This window comes from Cricetulus griseus (assembly GCF_003668045.3).
Source record: "Cricetulus griseus strain 17A/GY chromosome 1 unlocalized genomic scaffold, alternate assembly CriGri-PICRH-1.0 chr1_0, whole genome shotgun sequence".
Classification (NCBI taxonomy): Eukaryota; Metazoa; Chordata; class Mammalia; order Rodentia; family Cricetidae; genus Cricetulus; species Cricetulus griseus.
This window is the reverse complement of record NW_023276806.1, coordinates 221,701,044-221,721,120: the sequence shown is the minus strand read 5'-3', so window position 1 is coordinate 221,721,120 and position 20,077 is coordinate 221,701,044. Positions and strand designations below refer to the sequence as shown.

General features: G+C 45.8%; 1 protein-coding gene and 1 long non-coding RNA gene across 4 annotated transcripts in view; both read right to left on the bottom strand.

Annotated features, from left to right (window-relative positions):
* Cdk6 (cyclin dependent kinase 6) overlaps positions 1 to 11,468 on the bottom strand; it is a 199,244-nt gene extending 187,776 nt beyond the window's left edge. The window contains exons 1-3 of one of the 3 annotated variants that reach the window (XR_004772140.1): positions 10,929 to 11,468; positions 7,818 to 8,294; positions 7,422 to 7,732 (exon numbers count right to left, since the gene is read on the bottom strand). Coding sequence is in view for 1 of the 3 variants with exons in the window: in XM_027389836.2 (XP_027245637.1) it covers positions 7,818 to 8,050 (233 nt within the window). In the remaining 2 variants the exon portion in view is untranslated. Of the gene's footprint in view, positions 1 to 7,421; positions 7,733 to 7,817; positions 8,295 to 8,468; positions 8,894 to 10,928 lie in introns of those variants that run through there. The other 2 variants (XR_004772139.1, XM_027389836.2) reach the window with 2 other exon arrangements.
* A 4,127-nt stretch (positions 11,469 to 15,595) lies between these two features.
* LOC118238032 lies at positions 15,596 to 19,506 on the bottom strand. Its single transcript, XR_004772141.1, has 2 exons — positions 18,326 to 19,506; positions 15,596 to 17,785 (listed from the first exon to the last, which is right to left on the bottom strand). It is a non-coding gene; the product is annotated as an uncharacterized LOC118238032 (long non-coding RNA).
* Between the last annotated feature and the right edge of the window lie 571 nt (positions 19,507 to 20,077).

Here is a 20,077-nt window from a genome sequence, read left to right as displayed (position 1 = left end):
CAGGAAGTGAATGAGCAGCGCGTCACTGCAAAAACATCTCTTTACTACACAGCTTTGACAACTGAAACTTTTCAAAAACTCAGAGAAGGAAGGTGCACACATACTCTAGACCCTGAAGTTTAAATGGAGACCTCAAGTCTTGCTCTTCCTGTTTTCACTCAAGCCAGACCCCCAAAACAGATTATTCACCCACAAAATGATGCTTTTATTTAACAAGGGTTCCCATGAACCAAAACCTCTCATAACTTGTCTTCACATTCATAGTCAAAAATTAATATACCATGTTTTCCAGTTGTAAGTCTAGTCTTTTAACGGCTGAGCTACTCTCCAGTCCAATCAGTATTCCATGCTTCAAAAATCACATTTCTGCTCTCCTTTTACACTACAGATTGCTGAGATCTTTCAAAGGAGAAAATTAGAAACATTTCCTTAAGTGATCACTGAGCTGCACATCTCATTTCCTTTGCTTCAAAACACGACTGACTATTCTAATAATAACGTAATATACTAAAAACATTTATGTATTACACCTTTATCTGCTGACAGGCAATCACCTTAGTTTCCACAGCCAATGTTTGAATTTGCATCATTTTTTTCTAACCAAGTCTGGGGGAGAGCATAGTTAGCACTTGGCTGTGCCTCACTGACTTGATGGTCTTATTTCTCCAACAAGAGCAGCACCATTTGAGAGGCCAAGTGTGATTACCCGGGTGTCTTTTCCTACAAATGAGGTCTTTCATCAAAACTTGTTGAACAAATGAAGCCCAAGTGTTCACACCTAATAGTGACATGCCAATGCCTTTTTATACAATCAGCTTGTATGTCCTCAACGGAAAATTCAATCTGCATACATGGAGCAACTCTGATTAGTGTTTTACATCTTCTACCCAGTCAGCAAGTTCCTGTGGCTAAACTGTCAAACCTTAGTAGCTTTATAAAACTGATCAGGTTAAATGAGGAAAAGCAGCAACTGAAATAAAGGCCAAAGATGGTGTCCCACAACTCATGCTGCACTCAAACTTGCCAAGTAGCTGGGGATGACCTCGAACTTGCACTAGTATAGCAAGCAAGCACCACCATGCCTGGCTTAGACAAATACGTTTTTTTTTTTTTAAAGGGGAAAAGAGAGAGAGAGAGAGCTCTCTAGCCAGCCGAAGTTGGACATAACTTTAATCCCAGCACTCAGGAGGCAGAGGTAGGCAGATCTCCGAGTTCAAGACCAGCCTGGTCTACAGAGCTGGTTCCAGGAAAACCAGGACTACACATGGAAACTCTGTCTTGAGGGGAAAAACAAAAATGTTACGTTTCACAAGTGTAGCAATTCCCTCTGACTCGTTCATTGCCCTGTCCCGTTTCTTTTTTCTAGAAGCTGTCTGGCACATAGTAGGCCCTCGATGCAAGTTGGTGCATAAACAAACTGCTGATAAAACAAATTTTATTTCATTTCTGTGTCTTGGGTCAGGATGGCAAACAGAATTCATTTGCAGAATGCAAGAGCACCAACCTTAGAGTCTGAGCCTTCTGGCAAAGGCTCCAGATCTCAGGATTACAAACTGCAAAATAAGATCAACTCTAAGTGCAGGACACCATTGGCTCACCAAACCTGTGCCTGGGCAGTATCAAGTTCAGGTTAGTGGGAAGATCGGAGTGCTTTGACACCAACAATAACACGTCTGCCTTTCTGGTGAATCCATCAAAATTAAATCTTAAAACTTCTGGAAAAGCTAGTCCGTTTATTGTGCTCCTTCAAGCTCAGAGGCTTAACTATGTGTGGGTAGGGACTATAATTAAGACCAATTACTTATGGCTTGAAGGCAGTTAAAAAAGCATCTGCCCTTTAAGCAATCTTAAAAAAAAAATAGACTTATGAGTGTAAAACTTACCCCAGGCAGGACAACAAATTACCAGTTCGAGGGCTCAGTTTTGACACTCCCTTGGAGGGAAAGAAATTGCTATCACTTGTCCTGGATTTCCTAACATGGCCTCTAAAAATACTAAACAAACTTCTAAAATATAAATTCCTAGTTTAGCCAAGCAAGTCATGGGGGGTAAGGGAGGGAGGTAGTGCAGTGGCAAACAAACAAACAAACAAAAACAACAACAAAAAAAACCAGGAAGGAAACCAAAATGGAGACGGTGGCTTGTGAGGGTGACCATCATTAGCCACCACACTTGGGGTCATTTCACTGATTTCATGGCATACAGGCAACTGTTGTGGGATAATCCTCTTGTATACCGTAAAGATTTGTCACTCCATTTGGTTTAATAAAACGATGATGGCCAGGGAGGAAGTATAGGTGGGTGACCAAACTAAGGATGACAAGAAGGAAAAAGGCGGAGTCGGAGGAGTCTCAGGCAGATGCAGAGGGAGCAGATGAACACATCACATTAACAAGGGTACCACACCAAGTGTCGGAGCATAAATGAGGAACAAGTGGTTAACTTAAAATGTAAGAGCTAGTTACTAATAAGCCTGAGCAACTGGCCGGACATTTACAATTAATATAAGCCTCTTTGTGGTAATTTGGGAAGCAGCTGCTGGGTATTTGGTAACAGGTGGTCGGGACAGGAAATGCCTGTTTACATACAGTGTCCAATGTGAGGTGAGAATTTCCACATAAATCCTGAGAAAGCTTAATTTAAAAAAAATTGTAAACACCAAAAACCCATTCCAAGACAGCCAGAACTGTTTCACAGAGAAACCCTATCTCAAAAACCAAAACAAAAAACAAGCATAAAAACAGGTTGGGTGACACCTTCCTTCACCAGAATGGAGTGGAGGAGAAAAGTAACAACTTTTCCCTGGAGCTAGAGCAGAGAGTAGCAGAATACTCTCACCAGGGAAACCTTCCCCTAGCCAAGTTTTTTACACTCCCAGAGACTGTGGCAGGGGAAGCCCTCACCTGCCAGAGCAGAGCTATTACAATGGGGAAGACTTTCCCTGAAGCAGGGCTGTAAACTGCCACACTTGTGACCTGTAGCATTCCTTGGCTCCCTATTGCCAGAATATCTTTCCACCGGAGCTGTAACACTTAGTATTCTGTGGCTCCAGAGTGACAGAATCCCATCCATCCGAGCCACCACAATGCTTACAGTAGATAGTCATAAAAAAGAAATATATCTTAAAATAATGAAGACCTTAAAAGGGGAGTAGAGTAATATTTTAAAAAGCTACATAAAGATGGAAAATACAGAGAGTCTGGATACTGTATATTATTGTGTTGTCTTATTTTTTTTGGCTGCTAAGAGACCTTGGATTATGAAAGCTGCTAGATTAAACCAACCTATATACGTTTTAAAAAATATCTTAACATCAAAATTTAAGTCAAAAGATGTGTTACTTTGGGACAGAGGTCCTGCTTTTATTTCCACAGAAAATAAGAGGCTTTGGATTCATTCTGTGTGAAGAAAAATAAGGTTTGACCAAATAAGACCTGAGAAATCTCTGATGGGAATGGATGGCCCAGATGATCCAACGTTTCAGTTGCCTCTGTTGTAGTTTCCTCTGAGTTCTTCATCCAGAACAGCTTCAAAGCTTCCGGCTCAGAAGATCCAGCCTCACAGAATACTCCAGTCAGGACTTGACCATATCCAAATTTTCTCAAGGTCCCCAAAAATTACCAGCACCCCTAATCAACAGGAAGTAGGCTAGAGAATATGCCCACAGTCCCCAAAAATGCATTATGGATGTTTGTCTTTGTTTAGAGGGTTGATTACAAATTGTCATTGATCATTGTCAAAAAGAAGGCTAAACAAAAGAGAAATTCAGAGATCTTTTTCTAAAGAAGGGGGATATGATATGGAAAAGATAGGATAAAAGGGCAGATTACTGAATCTGCTTTAATCCAAAAAAAAAAAAAAACCATTAATCTTACATATTTTACAATGGTATGAGTTTTGGCTTATTGATACAAATTTAAAGTTAATTTTGTTATATTATTTTTATATTTCTACCCTCGCTTAAGGTATTGTGTTTATGCAGCTCATTTAAATTGCAATGCATAATTAAGAAATACAGATTAATAGTCATCTGTAATAGTTAAACTTATAGTCATGTTAAGCGTGTTTGCAAGGTCATACACAGATATACGTAGATTGATAGATGGTCTTCACTTCAAAGACCTACAGAATATTATGGGCATCAAAGGAACTCTGTATGGAGTTTGTTTTCTTTATGGCAAAAGCTAGCCACGTGGACAAAGAAATTGCCCTTGCCTCCTTTGCTGGTAGTACACTGTCCAAAATGGACCAGCAGGACACGGAAAAAGGTAACTACTGAACCTTTCCAAGGCAAGGTAGGAAGGTCCTTCAAAATTGCCTGCTTCACAGAAAAGTCTTCTCAGATAGTCTAGCTGGATGACACAGTGTTGCCGAGGAACCAAGAGGAACTGCCCAGGCTGCCTGATGTCCCTGTCATTAGGTAACATTTCACCCTTCTGGGGTCTTTCATGGAGTTGAAGACTAGATAGTTATAATTATAGTTTTCTGCAGTTATGATTAAAAGGTGAATCAGATGTAAAACTTTAGAGTCACAAAGATAAAATGGATAATAGAATATTTTCTCTAATTTTTGTCAAATACAAATAGACTAGATATTATAACTGTAATTCTTACTTGATAACTGTTTTGTTGTATATAATCTTACTATGTGAAAGTTAAAACCTTCCTTTTTAATTAAACAAAAAGGGGGAATGCTATGGGATAATTTTCATGTACAGCATAAAAATTTGTCACTCGAATTAGTTTAATGAAACACTGATTCTCCAGTATCCAGGCAGGATGTATAGGTGGGGCACCCAAACTAAGGATGATGGAAAGGGTAGAGCCGGAGGAGTCACCAGCAGACACAAAGGGAACTGATGAATGTACCATTTTAATAAAGATACCACCACATAGCAGAGCATAAAAAAGGAATAGTGGTTAACTTAAAATGTAAGAGTAGTTAGTAATAAGCCTGAGCAACTGACTGAGCATTTAAGATAATATTAAGTCTCAGTGTGTTTATTTGGGAGTTGCTGGTGGGATAAAAACTTCTGTTTACAGCCAATCAATTGCCTTTGCTAACAAATTCAGGGTATGGGTACCCAAGCTGTTTTTTTGGCTCCTGTTTGTGTAAGTATCTTTGGAGATCAAAACTCCTTATGCAGATGATAAACAACTCAGAATAGCTTCAAGAAGTCCTTGAAACTGACCAGATTCAGTAGGCTCCTCCCTGCCATACAAGCTGAGAGTCCCGCTCAGAAGAGCTGAGTCATCTTGCAAAGAAGACTGACACCCTCCTACCCTCACCCCCAACTGAGTTGCAAAGACTCTGAGACCTGACCAGCTGTCTGCAAGAAGCAGAAACCAGTAGAGCTGCCTGGGAGAGGTTGAGACCAACTGAGGGGCCTGGAAAAAGACACTCTCCAACCTGTTACATTCTAGGTTCCCAGCTTCTTTAGTGTCACTTATGCTGCAGCTGTCTTTGAATCATTACTGCTCCTATAAATAACCCCTCACCCATATTCCTGTAAGTAACCCCAATAAAACTCATTGGTTAGCCAAGCTGGACTTCCGTATTTGTACTCTGGTCTGTAGTGGGCTTCCTATCTGGGATCAATAGACGAGTGTGATGCATCTCCCCAGGAAATATTTTAGTCCTGGAGTGTCTAAACACAAAATCTGATTTGTTCTGTAAAAACATCGGATACTGATCCCTTCCTGGGAATCTGTTCCAGGCTGAGGATCTGATAATCTCTAAAATGCTCAGCTCCCTGAAGTGCCTGTCTGTACCTTTAGATGGTTCTTACGTACATTCTCACTCTATCCTCACAACTCTAAGTAGGCAGGTGTTGTAAAAGCTAAAAATAAATTTACAACGCATCTTTTCTTTTTTATTTACGAGTAGGTCCTCCTGAAATACACAGTTCAGAATCCCTTCATGGGGGTCAACTAAAACTGTCTAAGGACATGCCAATCTCATGAGGCTAAAGCAGGAAGGAGATGGAGATGAGCTAAGTAGCCGGCCTCACCAGCAGAGCAGACCAGCCTTCTTCTGCTTCAGGAATTTGCAATGGACTGCACTCAACGAGTAGGTTATGCAAGGGAGCTCGTTTAACAGGGTGCTTCATTGCAAGAACATTGTTTTATTTGCATGTATGATAATCACCCTTACCTGGACCCTCCACGGGTAACAGACAGAAGGAAATTTGGTATTAAATTCTCTTGTTGTTAACAGAGTCACTCCTCTAGGATAGTAATCAAGAGTCAGCATGTGCCCTTCTTGTCCCTCCATTCTCAGAGACCTCCTTTAACACACACACACACACACACACACACACACACACACACTGATCTATTGTTTCGTGTAAATTCTGACTTTCTGGAAGACTCATTCTCACACCTCAACCCTGTACCCTGTTACCTAGCTAAAGCTTAGGTATAATGGGGTCCTAGCTTTACAGTGTCTTTTTTACTTATTTATATATTATGACTCACTGCTGCATTGTGGCCTGAATCTGACTATATTGGGAACAAAGCACTACAAAAACCTCTCAGGATTCCGTAGACTCCGAGTCTGCGGAGGGCTTTGGTATTTCAAAGGTCAGTCTTGGGTCTCTCCATTTTGATGACTAATGTTAAATTGTTTGACTTTCTACAAAAATATTTGGCTGTGCTTATTTACATAATTTCATCCCCAGGGCACACAGTAGGCACATATTTGTTGCACCAAATCCCCACAGGAATGAGAAGACAGGATGAAGACGCCAAGATCATGATTCTCCTATACACAGAGCTGAGTGAGAAGGGTGAAATCATCACCTAATTTGTACAAGGGTCCATGCACGGCCTTTTCACTCTGAGCTATGCATCTGTTTAAAAAAGAAAAGGATGAAAGGCACACTGGGGAAATCCCAGCACCCCTGAGAAAACACCATTATCCTCACCACATACGCAGGCACACACTTTCTTTTAAAGCTAGTTACTTCACAGGAAAGCTGGTTAAGAACGCCTCCCCACCCACTTGCACAACTCTTCCAGGGAAAAGAGGCTTTTAGAGTACCACACACTAGCCTCACATCCAACCCTTGGGAGAGGCAGTCTAAGACCGACCTTACCAGTCCACAGATCCTAAATGATACAATCAGATAATGGCTATAAGAGGCTTTCCCCCATCCCATCCTTCCCTCCAACCCCCTTTCTCTTTAGATAGGGTCTTTTGTAACTCAGGCTGGCCTTGAACTCAGGATCTTCGCGGCTCAGTGTTCCTAGTACCCAGCCGTGGACGGCGTTATTTTTTTTTAATCAATGTTTAACATTAGGCGTCAGCATTGAAACTTAAGAACATCAGAAGTCATCATTCTACATCTTTAAAAAAAAAAGGGGGGGGCACCACCATGGATGTGATTGGCAAACATATTCTTATACATTTCTTCATTTTCTTAAACTTTATTTTTATTAGGTTCCACCCTTACAGTTTCCTTCTAATTACCACAAGCTGGATACCTCTCTCATTCTCAGACTCTCAAAACTTCCCCCGCAGACGGGAAAAGTAGGTAAGGGCTTGAGGGACGTTTCTAGGTTGTCTGGTTTTGTTCCCCAAAGACACCCACCCAATCCCAGTCACGACTCCCACCCCCACCCCCACCCCCTTGGGGCAAGCAAGGGAGCGAAAACATTTCAGAGCTGCTTGGCTGCAGGAAAGCCACTTGCGGGTCTCCTTTTATGCCCTGGCTGTCAAGGTCACCGATTTCTATGGGCAAAACTCCACTGTGACTGTAGCTGGGTCAGCAGCCGCCCCTCGCCCGCTCGCCCGGCACCTTCCCGGCCCCGCTCACCTGACCACGTTGGGGTGCTCGAAGGTCTCCAGGTGCCTCAGCACCGCCACCTCGCGGATGGTGGACAGCGGCATGCCCTCCTCGCCGGTCTGCACTCGCACGCGCTTCAGAGCCACGAAGCGGCCGCCGTTCTTCAGGTCGCGGGCCTTGAACACCTTCCCGTAGGCGCCCTCGCCGATCTCCGCCACGCACTCATACTGCTGGTCGGCGCGGCTCAGGCTGTCCTTCTCCATGCTGGCTGGACGCTGCCGGCGCGGCACGGAGGGTTCGGTCGGGGTGTGCGTTCGCCCGCTCGCCGCCTGCACGCCGCCCGGAGTCGGACTCGCAGCCGCCGCCGCCGGGCTGCACAGAGCGACCTCGGCCAAAGCCGGGCGCAGTCGCCGCGAAACTCCGCCTAGCCGAGTCGCCGCTGGAGAGCGCCGATCCCTCCTCTTCCCCCTGCGCAGCGATTACATAGTCTGCCCACAATCTCTGCACCTAGGAGGAGGAGACGGGAGGACGAGGGAGAAAGTGCGATCAGCCAGCCAGCCAGTCCCGAAGGCTTCCACCGGGTTCCACCGGCTCCCCTCCTCCTCCTCCCCTCCGCTCGCCCCGGCCCTCCACCCGGCTGCCTAAGCTCGCCCCGTCCCTCGCGGAGAAAAGCCAAGTTACTTTTCTTGCCCGGCGGGGCTCTCGTGCAGTCTCTGCGAGGAGAGGTTGCAGGGGCCCCTCGGGGATGAGCGCCGCGCGGGACGGGAGGGAGGGGGCGTGCCGAGCAGCCCAGAGTGTGCCGGGAGCGCGGGGGAGGGGAGGCGCCGGGCGCGTCAATGTCACGGCTCAATATTTCGACCGATACCGTTGTTCTTCTCCTCCGCCCTCCCCGACCGACTCCGGGCGCCTGGACGGACGGGGGACTTGGGGAGGGGGCCGTTGGGGAAGCGGGTGCGTAGGCGCTGCGGGTTCCCGGGGCGTGGGGCCGCAGAATGGGGTTGGGGCTCCCCAGGACCCTGCAAGCCGACGCTAGGAAGGAGTACGCGAGTAGGGGTGGTCAGACATCTGCTCGGAAATTGCTTCCTTTCTTTCTACTTTCAGTTTTTCTGCCGAGACATTGAAAAGGGACTCGCGCGCGCGCACACACACACACACACACACACACACACACACACAAATGGTCTTCGGGGTCTGGCACTCTTAGTGGGAGACAGAACCCTGCCTCCGACTCGGAGGACCTCCCTGGTGCAAACTCCGGGAGGACACACCATCTGGTAGGGGAGGGCTGGGGCTGCCAGGGGTGGGAGAGCGAGGGGCCCTGGGAGGGGAGGAGTGTCGTGTTGTCGCCCCCCCCCCCAGTCCCCGAGATCCCAAGGGTGTTGGGAAGGGAGGTCGGTCACTTTGGCTCGCCGTGTCCGGAAAAGAGTAACTTCGGGACCTCAACTGGTCCCTAAGTTTGCAGCTGACTTGAGCCCGTGCACCAACCGAGTTGCAGCAACCGCCCTTCCGACGGTGGGGGTGGGGGGGTTAGCACGGGACGCCCGCGTGTGAGAGGGGCTGCCCTAGGGTTGCGACTGCAGAACCTCCGCCCGGTGTCCTGAGCGCCCCGAGGTCGCTCGGCTGCCCAGCGGCTGGAGGCCGGGTCCCACGCGCGGTCGGGCGTCCCCTCCCCATCCAGTTGTTAGGGATGACCGAGCGAGCCTTCCCGTCCCACGGCGGCCTCAGCCTGGGCTGGACCTTGGCCCACGCTAGCCGCGCGTCCGGAACCCTCGGCGTGCGTTTACCTGCCCCGCACCCCTCCTCGCTCGCCCTTCTTTCTGCCTGGAATGAAAGAACCCACGGCGCGACCCTCACTGGGTGCGGGCGTAGCTCTGCGCGGGCAGGGCAGGGGCTCTGCGGGGCTCCCTTGAGAGCTTTCCTGAAAAGCTGCGGGATGCACCCCCAGAACTCGCCCGGGGGTCCGCCGCCAGGTCGAGGGCCACACAGGTAGCGGCAGCCGCGGCCTCGGCGCCCGCCCGCCCGCTCTCCCCCTTCGGCCGGCCGCGTCCAGCTCCTTCGGCTCCGGAGGCGGCGGCCGTCCCACCCCCGCAGGCCCGCACCCCCCCCCCTCAGCAGAGCGGAGCGGAGCGGCGGTGCCCAGCCCCATCCCCTCCTCCACTTTTCTGTTGTTGTTGTTGCTTTCCCACGCTGGCTGAATGTGACTTGACCCCATTTCAAAAAAAAGTTTGACATAGTGCTTCAACATTTCCGCATTCCTCCGCGACTACAAAGGCTGCAGCCGCCTCCTTCTGCTTTCTGTCTCTGCTCTCTGTCTTCCCTCAATGAAATCCCTTCATGAGCCTCGGCCCCCAAGCCTCGGCCAAACGCCGCAAGGGTCGCCACCGGTGCAGCGAGGGGAGGCCGCCCGCCCGCCCGCCCGCGGGACCTCGGCTCGCGCGTGTGCGCAAACGCAGATGCGCCCGCGCAGATACGCCCACGTGCACCGGGACGAGCGCGCCGCCGAGCCCCGGGCTGCTCCGGGCCAGGGTGCTATGTGCATTTGAACCGCAAAGCTTGAAATAAGCCTGGGGAAACTCGGGGCACGCAGCAAGCATGAGCGCGCGCGGGAGGCTCCGACCCCGGTGGGCTGCGCGCCCTCCCTGCGTGCACAACACGCCCGCGGGATCCCCGGCAGGAAGCCCCCGTGGACCTTTCATTCCTTAGCGGGGAAGGCGGAGCCCGTGCCCACACCTTTGGAGGTTGCACACCCGGGGGGGACAATAAACGTGGGGGCTCGGAAACACACTCTCAACCACCGGATCCCCCCCAGACGGTGCGATTTCGACCTTAAATGCCGCTGTCTGTTTGGAGAAGTTCCCCGAGACCTGATCGTAAGGGTGTTTGTGCGCACAGATCTTCAAGCTGGCACAGGACCCCGGCTGTCGGGGTGTCCCCGGTGTGGGAGGTCCTTCTGGAGACCTCCAGCTCCTCCGGCTGACCCCCATAACTTATCCAGTCTCAACTGCTAAAGGGTTAACCCAAGCGGATTCCGAGGGGCCACAGGCTCCCCCCCCCAACCCTCCTCTCGCTCACCCACCCACCCACGTCCCCGCGGGGGTGCCCAGTCCCTCAGCCCACCCACGCGGGCGCGGGGCTCCTTACCTGCGTGCGGGCCAGGGGCGCGGGCCTCCGGCGGAGCTGGAGTGTCTGCCTGTCTGTCTGTCTGTCGGCCCCCGCACGTGCTCGCCGCGCGGAGCAGGTAACTGACTGCCGCCGGGGCGAGCCGCGCTCTGCGGGCAGGGGGTGGGCACAGCGGCGGAGGGAGGGCGGGCGGAGGGAGGGCGCCGCCCGCCCGCCCGCCCGCGGGGAGGCTCGGGTCTCTGGCCGCGATTGGGGGCCCGAGGCCGGGAGGCTGCACGGCGGGGCGGGGACCTGCGAGCCTCGGGGTCTCGGACCCACCCGGCGGCGAGTGTGCAAATTAAAGTCTTCCGGAGCAAAGCAGCGAGGCCCTGTCCGGGCTGTGCTCCCCAGCGATCGGCTCGGAACCGGGGGCCCGGAGGGCGGGGGAGAGTTAAATGAAAATTTCCGGTTCTCACTGCAACCACTCGAGGGCGGGGCGGCGGCGGGCGGGGGGGGGGGTCTCGCAAACTGAAATAAGCTTTGTGAAATGAACCGGGTGGGATGCATCGTCCGGAGTCGGCACGGTTTCCTACACCCAAGGTCCCCCAGAGTTGGGGTTTTGACAGGGTGAGGCAGGGGTGTCAGTCGGATGAGAAAAAAACGCAAAACAACAGTAATTATGAGGGGACCGTGGGGTGGTAGACAGCAGCACTTTGCTACACGCAAAAATCGGGAGAGGCTTGGCAGGACGCCGCACAGAAAAGAAAATACTAATCTGTCCAAGCGCTTTTCACTTTCTGCATGAGCTACGTTTGTTTTGTTTTCTTTCACTTCCTTTCGGCCTCACATAAAAAAAGAAAAGAAAAGAAAAGAAAAAGAGCCCTATCTTTTCCTTTTGGACAGAAGCTATGGTTTGGAAATTGCCAGGCACTCTTGGTAACGATCTACTTGAAGGGGCTGGCGGGGGTCACAATTATTAAGTGGTTAGAAACAGTTGAGGGTTCACTGAGGTATTTCTGGGGAGCTAAGAAGATTCAATTTCAGTATAAATAACAACTGCAAAATAATAGGCACGCGCACACTTAAAGAGGAGTGCTTAATTTAAATGCCTTATTGGGATTTTGAAATTTGAAACTTTGTAAGAATGTCTCCTTTACCAGAGAAAAATTGGATGCATTACTTCAGGTAAAAAAAAAAAAAAAATGGGGTTTTGGAAAGTGGGGTCTTCAAAACTTTCTACATGGAGTAAAAGGAAAAATATCTGTCTTTGGAAATAATTTGATGTTTCCCAAATTCTGTATCTGTAGAAGACTTGAAACTTTGAAATATCTCAAGGGGGGGGAAGAGAGGGGGGAGAATTTTGTACATTGTAGAAAAATTAAAACCAACAAAATTCTGTTTAAATTGTAAATATTACTTGTATGAATGTTTTGCTTTTTTACTAGACCATGTTACTAATTTCACAATGGATTTGTTTGCCTTTATAAAATTAATTCTGTTACAATGTGAAGCAAGGCTAAAGGAATAAAAGTTTCTGTGGAAAACTGCAGTTTGCAAATGCATTGCCATAATTTTTCTTAAATAATAAAAATGAGCAATGATGTGCCTTTAAACTTAACTCATAAAACACATTTTGTGTTTGAGTACATCTTCTAAGATAAACCCAGTTTCTGAGCAAATCTTGCTTATAATTTTAAATATATCATATACTCAAAGTAAATTATTAGATATTATATTTATGAAAGTATTGAATCACTACCAATCACTGGTTTCTGAGCTGGAGATACAAGTGGAAGCCATCCATTTTAATGACTGCTGACACTTCTCAATGCTTTTTAAAACAAGATTTATCTGCTTATCTTATCTAAAAATAATGGTCAATAGTTAGCTGCAGGAACAAGCCCATGGTGTTGTGAATATATATAAATAAATTATTTGTTCAAAATTAGTATGTCATGAATATACTTAAGTAAATAATTGATTCAAAAAATAGTAAGTAAGTGTCTTTGCAGAAAAGTGTTTAGTCTAGGCTGGGTAGTATTTTTAATTATGACGTTTGAAAACAACTGTTACTAACTAGATTAGAAATGTCATGATTTGGTTACAAGATCACTTGAACAATGTAAAAACAAACCTCCAAACCAATGAAACCGTTAAGTTACCAGGTTATGACTCACTTGGCATCTTTTTTTTATGCTATAACTTATATATTGTGTTAATTTAGCATTATGCACTCTTCATGGTTATGGTTCACATTAAGTACCAACTGATTAAAAATTAAGACCCAAAGAAGAGTCACAACGGGTTGCATTGAAATAATGAAATATAAGGTTTTTGTTTATGAATAACTTCCTCTGTGGGTAACAGGCTATCATAACAAAATTTGTGCAAAGTTTACAAACTGTGAGCCAAAGTCCGACTCCTTTGTTGAGGAGTGTCCTATGAATGAAAACACAGCATTTCAAGAATAATGACTGGACTCTGTTTTTACACTGCCTGTCATATTCCACAGATGCAAATCTAAATCATCTCTGTAGCCCTTGCAAATTTAGAATTCATGTATTATCTCTAACCTGAGAAGTTGAGTGTTCTATAAGTGATATAAGTGATATAAGATGTCGTGGGGATAATTTTATGTTCAACCGTGCAACTTTTGTTTTTACTTAAAAATTAAAACTTAAAATTCCAATGTATAACTTTTACCTTGTTAAAGAAATTAGTAATATATTTAAAAATAGCAGTAAAGAATGTATAATTCTAAGTCATCTCGGCATTATAACAGGTTTCAGATGTGTAAACCACTTTTCCAGAAACTTGGAAATGCAGTCTTTTGGTGATTCATTTTACATTTATTTTAATTGAAGTTCCATATAAATGTATTTTTATCTATAAAATTCATCTATTTATTATTTTGATAAAAACATTTTTGGTTTAATAACTTGGGAGTGAGTTACCTTATTTTTTTAGCCCAATTACATATATGTGTATGTATGTATGTATGTATGTATGTATGTATAAAAGTTATCTCATTGTTCAATAATTATTTCTTTTATCAACTTTTTCAACTGAAATTCTGAACTTGAAATAATTTTAAAATTCAGGCTACTACATGAATACATTCCAACTGATGTGGAAATTACCTGGGTTTTTCTCTGTCTGTTGTAACATTTGATCCAATGCATTGCATTTATGCAGTGTAACTTGAAAAGATCTTTATATTTGCCAGGAAGGGAAAACACATATCAAGTAGTAGCTTATAAATTTTAAGGAAGAAACCCCCGGACATTATTATCTTTGGGAACACTCTGTTTTCATAGTCCTACTACTCTGTTATTATCTTCATGCAACATGTCAGCACTAAATTCAATTTGTATAATTGTGTTTTCTAATTTTTCTCTTTTTGATAGGCACCCATATTTTCCTTTTCCTTTGTTTGTCCATACCTGTAATGTTCTTGGCATATTGTTGTGACCTGTCCCTAATATCCTTTCATTGCCCATGTTAGAGTTCTGGATGATCTGAAAAGTAATTATAGACATATACTTAGAAGGAACAGTGATCCTACTGAAAATACAGACAAGCCATTTTCAATTTAGAGTGACTTACAATCTTCACTAAGTTAATATTCACAATTTCACTGCAAATGTGGCCTAATGATTGTGTTTCCGTAGCTGCTTTTGGCTGAGCTAAAAGGTGTGTGCAGCTCTGAGATAGTTTCTTCAGAGGCAGCAGTGAAGGTCCAACCTAGCAGGGGGAGAGTGGTGAAGTGGAGTCTGGGAAGCAGGAAGAGAAACAAAGAAGCCACCCAGGAAGAAACTTCTGTGAATGGCTTGGCAGCAGGGGCAAAGGAAGGAGGCGCATGCTGAGGTTGTGGGGCCAAGAGATGGAGCCTTGGTGCCCTAGGTATGGTGTATCCAAGCAACCTGATTCTTTCAAAGTGAATGGAATTCTGCGCCTCTTCTATTCTGCAATTAAATCCGCCTTATTAAATAAGACTGCATAGAGTGTGTATCCATATTCATGTGACTTAGTTTGTGTTGTCTTACTCTGGATTTTTTCCTGAAGATAATATAGAATAGAATTCGTTGCAAAATTGTTGGAATGTCAAGCGACAGTACACAATAGCAGCTTGTGGTGCAAAGATTTTAACACGGATATAAGAGGGTTTAAAAAATTAGCCTTTAATGATTTGTTTGAAATTATAAATCAATCAACCATCATTAATAAAATGTGATGAATGGCAGTACCACATCTAGAACCAAGGTATGGAGGGTTAGAGATCTCAGGTGAGCATACAAAAACTTCAAAGGCATCATGAAGCATAACTTTGGGGGCTGTCACATATCTGAAAACTATTGAATGCATTCATGGTAGCCAGTCTTCAGAGAGTCTTGAAGTGGTGATAGGAAGGAGGTCAGACTGTCTTGTGAATCTGATAAGCTCAAATCGAAATGCCAGGGACTTAGAAGTGCTGATCAGACGCCACTTTTAGAATGTAGAGGAAGAAGCTGTGCCTCCCTGTTCCTGTTTTCTGCCCCATCGGGCCATGTGATTGGTCTAAGGTCTTAGATGAGCAAGGAAATAAATTTGTTCAAACTTACTCATAGGTTTGTAGCAACGGTTCCCAGCCACAGTGGCTGGCAAGGATTTTGTATATTTTGTCTATGGAAAAAGTAACTTTATTCTCTCTTCTCTGGGGGTGGCGTCTGTTTTTTTTTTTTTTTTTTGTAGGGGGGAGGAATACACTAGAAGAAAAATTTGAATATAATCCAATGGAGATCTTTAATAAAGTCTAAGGAGCATGTTGTTGATTTCAGGACCTCAGAAGCCCATCTTCTCTGCTTCAAATCTCTTTCCTTTTTAGCCCTCTTTCCTGAGTCTCGTTCTTCCAAAGCTCAGCTCTTCCTGAAACCCTTTGGCATTCCCTCACTTGGAAGACACCCTTTCAACTCAACCCCTTGAAGCTGTTTGTTTTCTGTGCCACTAAAAACTTGTGTTTGGAGTCATAGAGCAACCATGCTCCTTGTCCTGACAAGCCTCTGCCTCCTGCTTTTGTCTTGGCCATAGTAGGTGGCCAATGACTGTAGCCACAGTTCCTGTGAGCTTGCTACCAAGTCAGGCAGGCATTTGAAACATCGGGAAACGACATTGTATGTTCTTACACAGAAAAGAACACGTAGTTTTGCAGGTATTGGTCATTAAAACATTCTTGTCTGAAAGATAATGTTTCCAGATAAATGCCTCTCTTCCCTGTCCCTCAAAATTGTAACCACATTAATTTTATTTGAAAAAGCTAGTATCAAACCCTAAGGTAAAACAGCTACTGTATAGCTCAGCATCCACAAATCTTATTTGCCAATAATACAACTGCAGACAATCCAAAAATGTGGAATCCTTGACTTCTAAGTCAGCAGCTGTCTGTTGTTGGTGTTTTGTCCTCCTTCCTCAGTGATAGTCACTGAACCCCAGGGACCAGTCATTTCATCTTTCTGACCCTCTGTGTCGTCTAACAGACAGTGGCTTTGCCAATCATTCAGGAAGAAAAAAAATAAGACAGTTTGGAGAGAGGAAATGAAGAAACAAAGACATAGTTTGGAAGAGACGGTACAGAGGTGTGATGGAGTTCTCTGATCTGGATATCAGAAGACCTGAAATTAAATCTGGAATTGACCACAAATAGGTCTGAAGTTGGCCACACTTATACCCTTGAGCCTTCAGATCATTGTTAATAAATCATGGTAGACAGAATGATTTCTTTAGTTGATGAAGCTTGAAAACACTGTTCCTCTCCAGCATGGCACCATCATTCCACACCTGTTTTAATAAATTCTCTAAAGACTGGTAATGCCAAAGGATGAAGGTCTGATGTCAACAAAGGAGAGAGGTGCCTGAATTTCCAATGCAAATTATGTTGTGTCCCCTTTAACTTCATTGTCCATATCGCAGAGACAAAATAGAAATGAAGATTTCTAGAAAAACACTGGGGCACTAGTGTTTTCATTGGGGATGTAGAAGGAAGAAACAACCTTTGATTATTTGTCTAAAATTAAGTGTGGTAAATGAATCAACCATCACAATAAAATATGATAAATGGCAGTAGCATGCCTAGAACCAGGGTATGGAGGGTTGGAGATCACAGGTGAGCACAGGCATGTTCAAAGGCATCATGAAGCATGACTCTGGGGGACATGGGGTCTGTAGACTCTTAAAAGCATCAGCGGCAGCTAGTCTTCAGAGCCTGTGAGGTGGTGGTGGGAACAGACAACGAGTGAGCTGTGAATCTGACGGTAGGTCATACATGGTACCAGGAACTCCTAGAAGTGCTGAGCAAAAGCCACTTTTAAAGTGCGTAGAGGGAGAAACTGTGGCCAGGCTTTGGTGGCACACGCCTTTAATCCCAGCACTCGGGAGGCAGAGGCTGGTGGATCTCTGTGTGTTCGAGGCCAGCCTAGAGCGAGTTCTCCCCCTTGTTCGGGCCATGTGCATGCTCTAAGGTCTTTTGTAGATGCACAAGAAGGGGAAACGTAGAACTTGATAGCTGATATCAGTGGCTGGAAGTCTGGTTCCATTGTGTGACTTTTCTGACCCCGGCAGTTTCCTTCACCTGTGAGGTAAACGTCCTGTAACCTGCCATGTTAAGTTGGCATAAGAATTAGGGAAGTATCTATCGTGTGCATAGTGCCTTTATCAACCAGTTGATAAGCATTAGCATACAACAGTATCCCTGTCTCAAACTCTTTTGCTGTTCTTTTTTCTTCCTAGAGTCAGCTGATCATTTCATGGGAATTCTTTCTTAGCCAGGTTGGATGGAGTGTCTGTCTATTCTTTGCAAGAGGAGCACCCCAGAAACGGAACACACCCCAAATCAGCTTGGGCCTTGACAAAGCCTCCATTGTGTCCTGAGAGGAATGGAGAAAAGAGAGTGATGCTCACATGGAGACTTTTATTATCTTGTCCAGATTTTGCCCTGGTACTACCCCATCTCCTCAATCTGCCCTCTCTGCATTTCTTACCGTCTACCTCTGAGTGGCTCCAAGCTTGCTTTTCTGATGGCATTGAGGCGGCCTGAGGACTACCTATTCGGATCTTTATATCTAGATGTATCCCAAAGATTTCCCGACATTGGTCCTAACAGCCCACATTTTACTGCCTCCCTGAAAGGAGTCCTTACTCCTTCACAGTCACCATGTGCTCTCCACGTCTCTTGCTTGAAGCTTGAATGTTTTCCAGTTTATCACTGAGTCAGTCTCTTTCTTAGCCTTTGTCCTGTCGTCTTGACCTAGTCTAAAACACTGAGTTTCCTATTCCATATGCTCCCAAAATGCTCCCGGGAGCCACTATTGCCTCACAACACTCTTTTCTATCCCTAACTGTGGGTTACTGGGTCCCTTTCCCACACAGTTCCTGATCTTCTGTTCTCAAATGTGAGGTGCTCTTACCCATAAGAATGTCAAAGATGATAGGCTCCTTGTGGGTGAGTTGAGGAATCTGTAATTTTTATTATTAAGTTGTAGCCCAGAATCAGTGAACAAAATGTTCCTTGCATAGAAGATTTAATAACATAGATGCCTTCGGATAGTTTCCTCCACCGAAGTGAGCTACTGTTCTGGGTCACACCTTTCTCTCTCGTCCTAGATTCCATGGTACGGCAGGGTAGCCAAAAGGCCCCGCTTTGTTGATTCAGCCATACTTCCCATCCCTCCACTTCTGAGATGAACTATGCTGGCCTCTCTTGTCAGGAGCACAAAAGAATGGTGAAGGAAAGTTCTTGAAGCTGACTCAGGCTGACTCACATAACTTAACACTAGGTAGGAAGGAGCCATGAAGTCCAGAGAGCAAAGCTTGAACTTGCCTACTAAGCCAAAGCCACAAATGATTGAAGATTCGGGCCAGGGTGGTGCTTGGAGCAGTGACCATGGATGAGATACTCAACACCATCGTCAGTCTGTTGGCTCCCGTGTTTCTGCACTTCCAATGCTGCTTTCCATTTTACCCCCAAATTCTTCTGGGCTTAGTTGCCATGACACATACATGACTTATGCTACTCCTTGGTTGGATAGTCTTTTGTCACGCATTGTCAGCTTTCCCTCTTGGCCCTGCCCAACACAAAAATATCTTCTAAGACTCAACAATCAGTGGTGGAATTGTTCGGCAAACTCATTTTCATGCACACAAAAGACTATCCCGTCTGTTAGCCGCACATAATGAAATGACTTTCCATTATCCTTACAGAATCCATCACTTCTGCCCCAGCTTGGTGCTGACTGGTGCATTCTCCTTTTCCCCACTTGTCTGTATTTTTCCACCTGCCTACTTCACACCTCTTCTGAAGGAACATGTGACCGCTTCTCCCTCTGTTAACCTTCACTTCTTGCTCTTCTGCTCAACTTCCAATTAGTCACAGGCACTTTCCTGGTTCCAGCTGTTTTGGGTTGCTGTTAGAAATACGTTTTGGCTAATCCAGCACTGTTGTTTGAGCTATCATCCCGACCAGGTGCTGGAAGCCCATGCTCCCACAGGGTGTGTGTTCTGTCCCCCTGCCCAGACTAGGACTGATGTAGGACCTCATGGTTGCTAGGTCAGTATTCTATCACCAAGCTACATCCCCACCCCCTTTCTTAACTTCTCTAGTGCCCCCACCCCACCCTGCACATCTACTGTTTGACCCTGAAGCTGTGTGAGTCTGAAATAGAGTTTTGTGTTTTTCAGAGCCACCCTACACATGGGGTCCTCACTGTTATCTTGTCACAAGAACAGCATTCCAGAATAGCTCAGAACCCGAAGGCAGCACTACTTACTGTCTGTGGGCGTGTTGGTTCTCTGGCTTTCTAGAAAACTGTTTCATACTCTCTGCTCTCTTTTCAAGTCCCCTCTTGATTGCTACAATGCTCTTTCCTTTTGATTTCATTGAGAAAATGGCTATGGTCATTCATGTCTTTAATACCAGCATGTAGCCGAGGCAGGAGGCCGTGAGTCCAAGGCCAGACTAAGGGTCCCAGTTTGCTTTTTCTTTCTTTTCTTTTCTTTCTTTTTTTTTTTGTGTTTTGGTTTTTCGAGACAGGGTTTCTTTGTATAGCTTTGGAGCCTATCCTAGCAGCCTGTAGACCAGGCTGGCCTCGAACTCACAGAGATCTGCCTGCCTCTGCCTCCTGAGTGCTGGGATTAAAGGTGTGCACCACCAATGCTTGGCT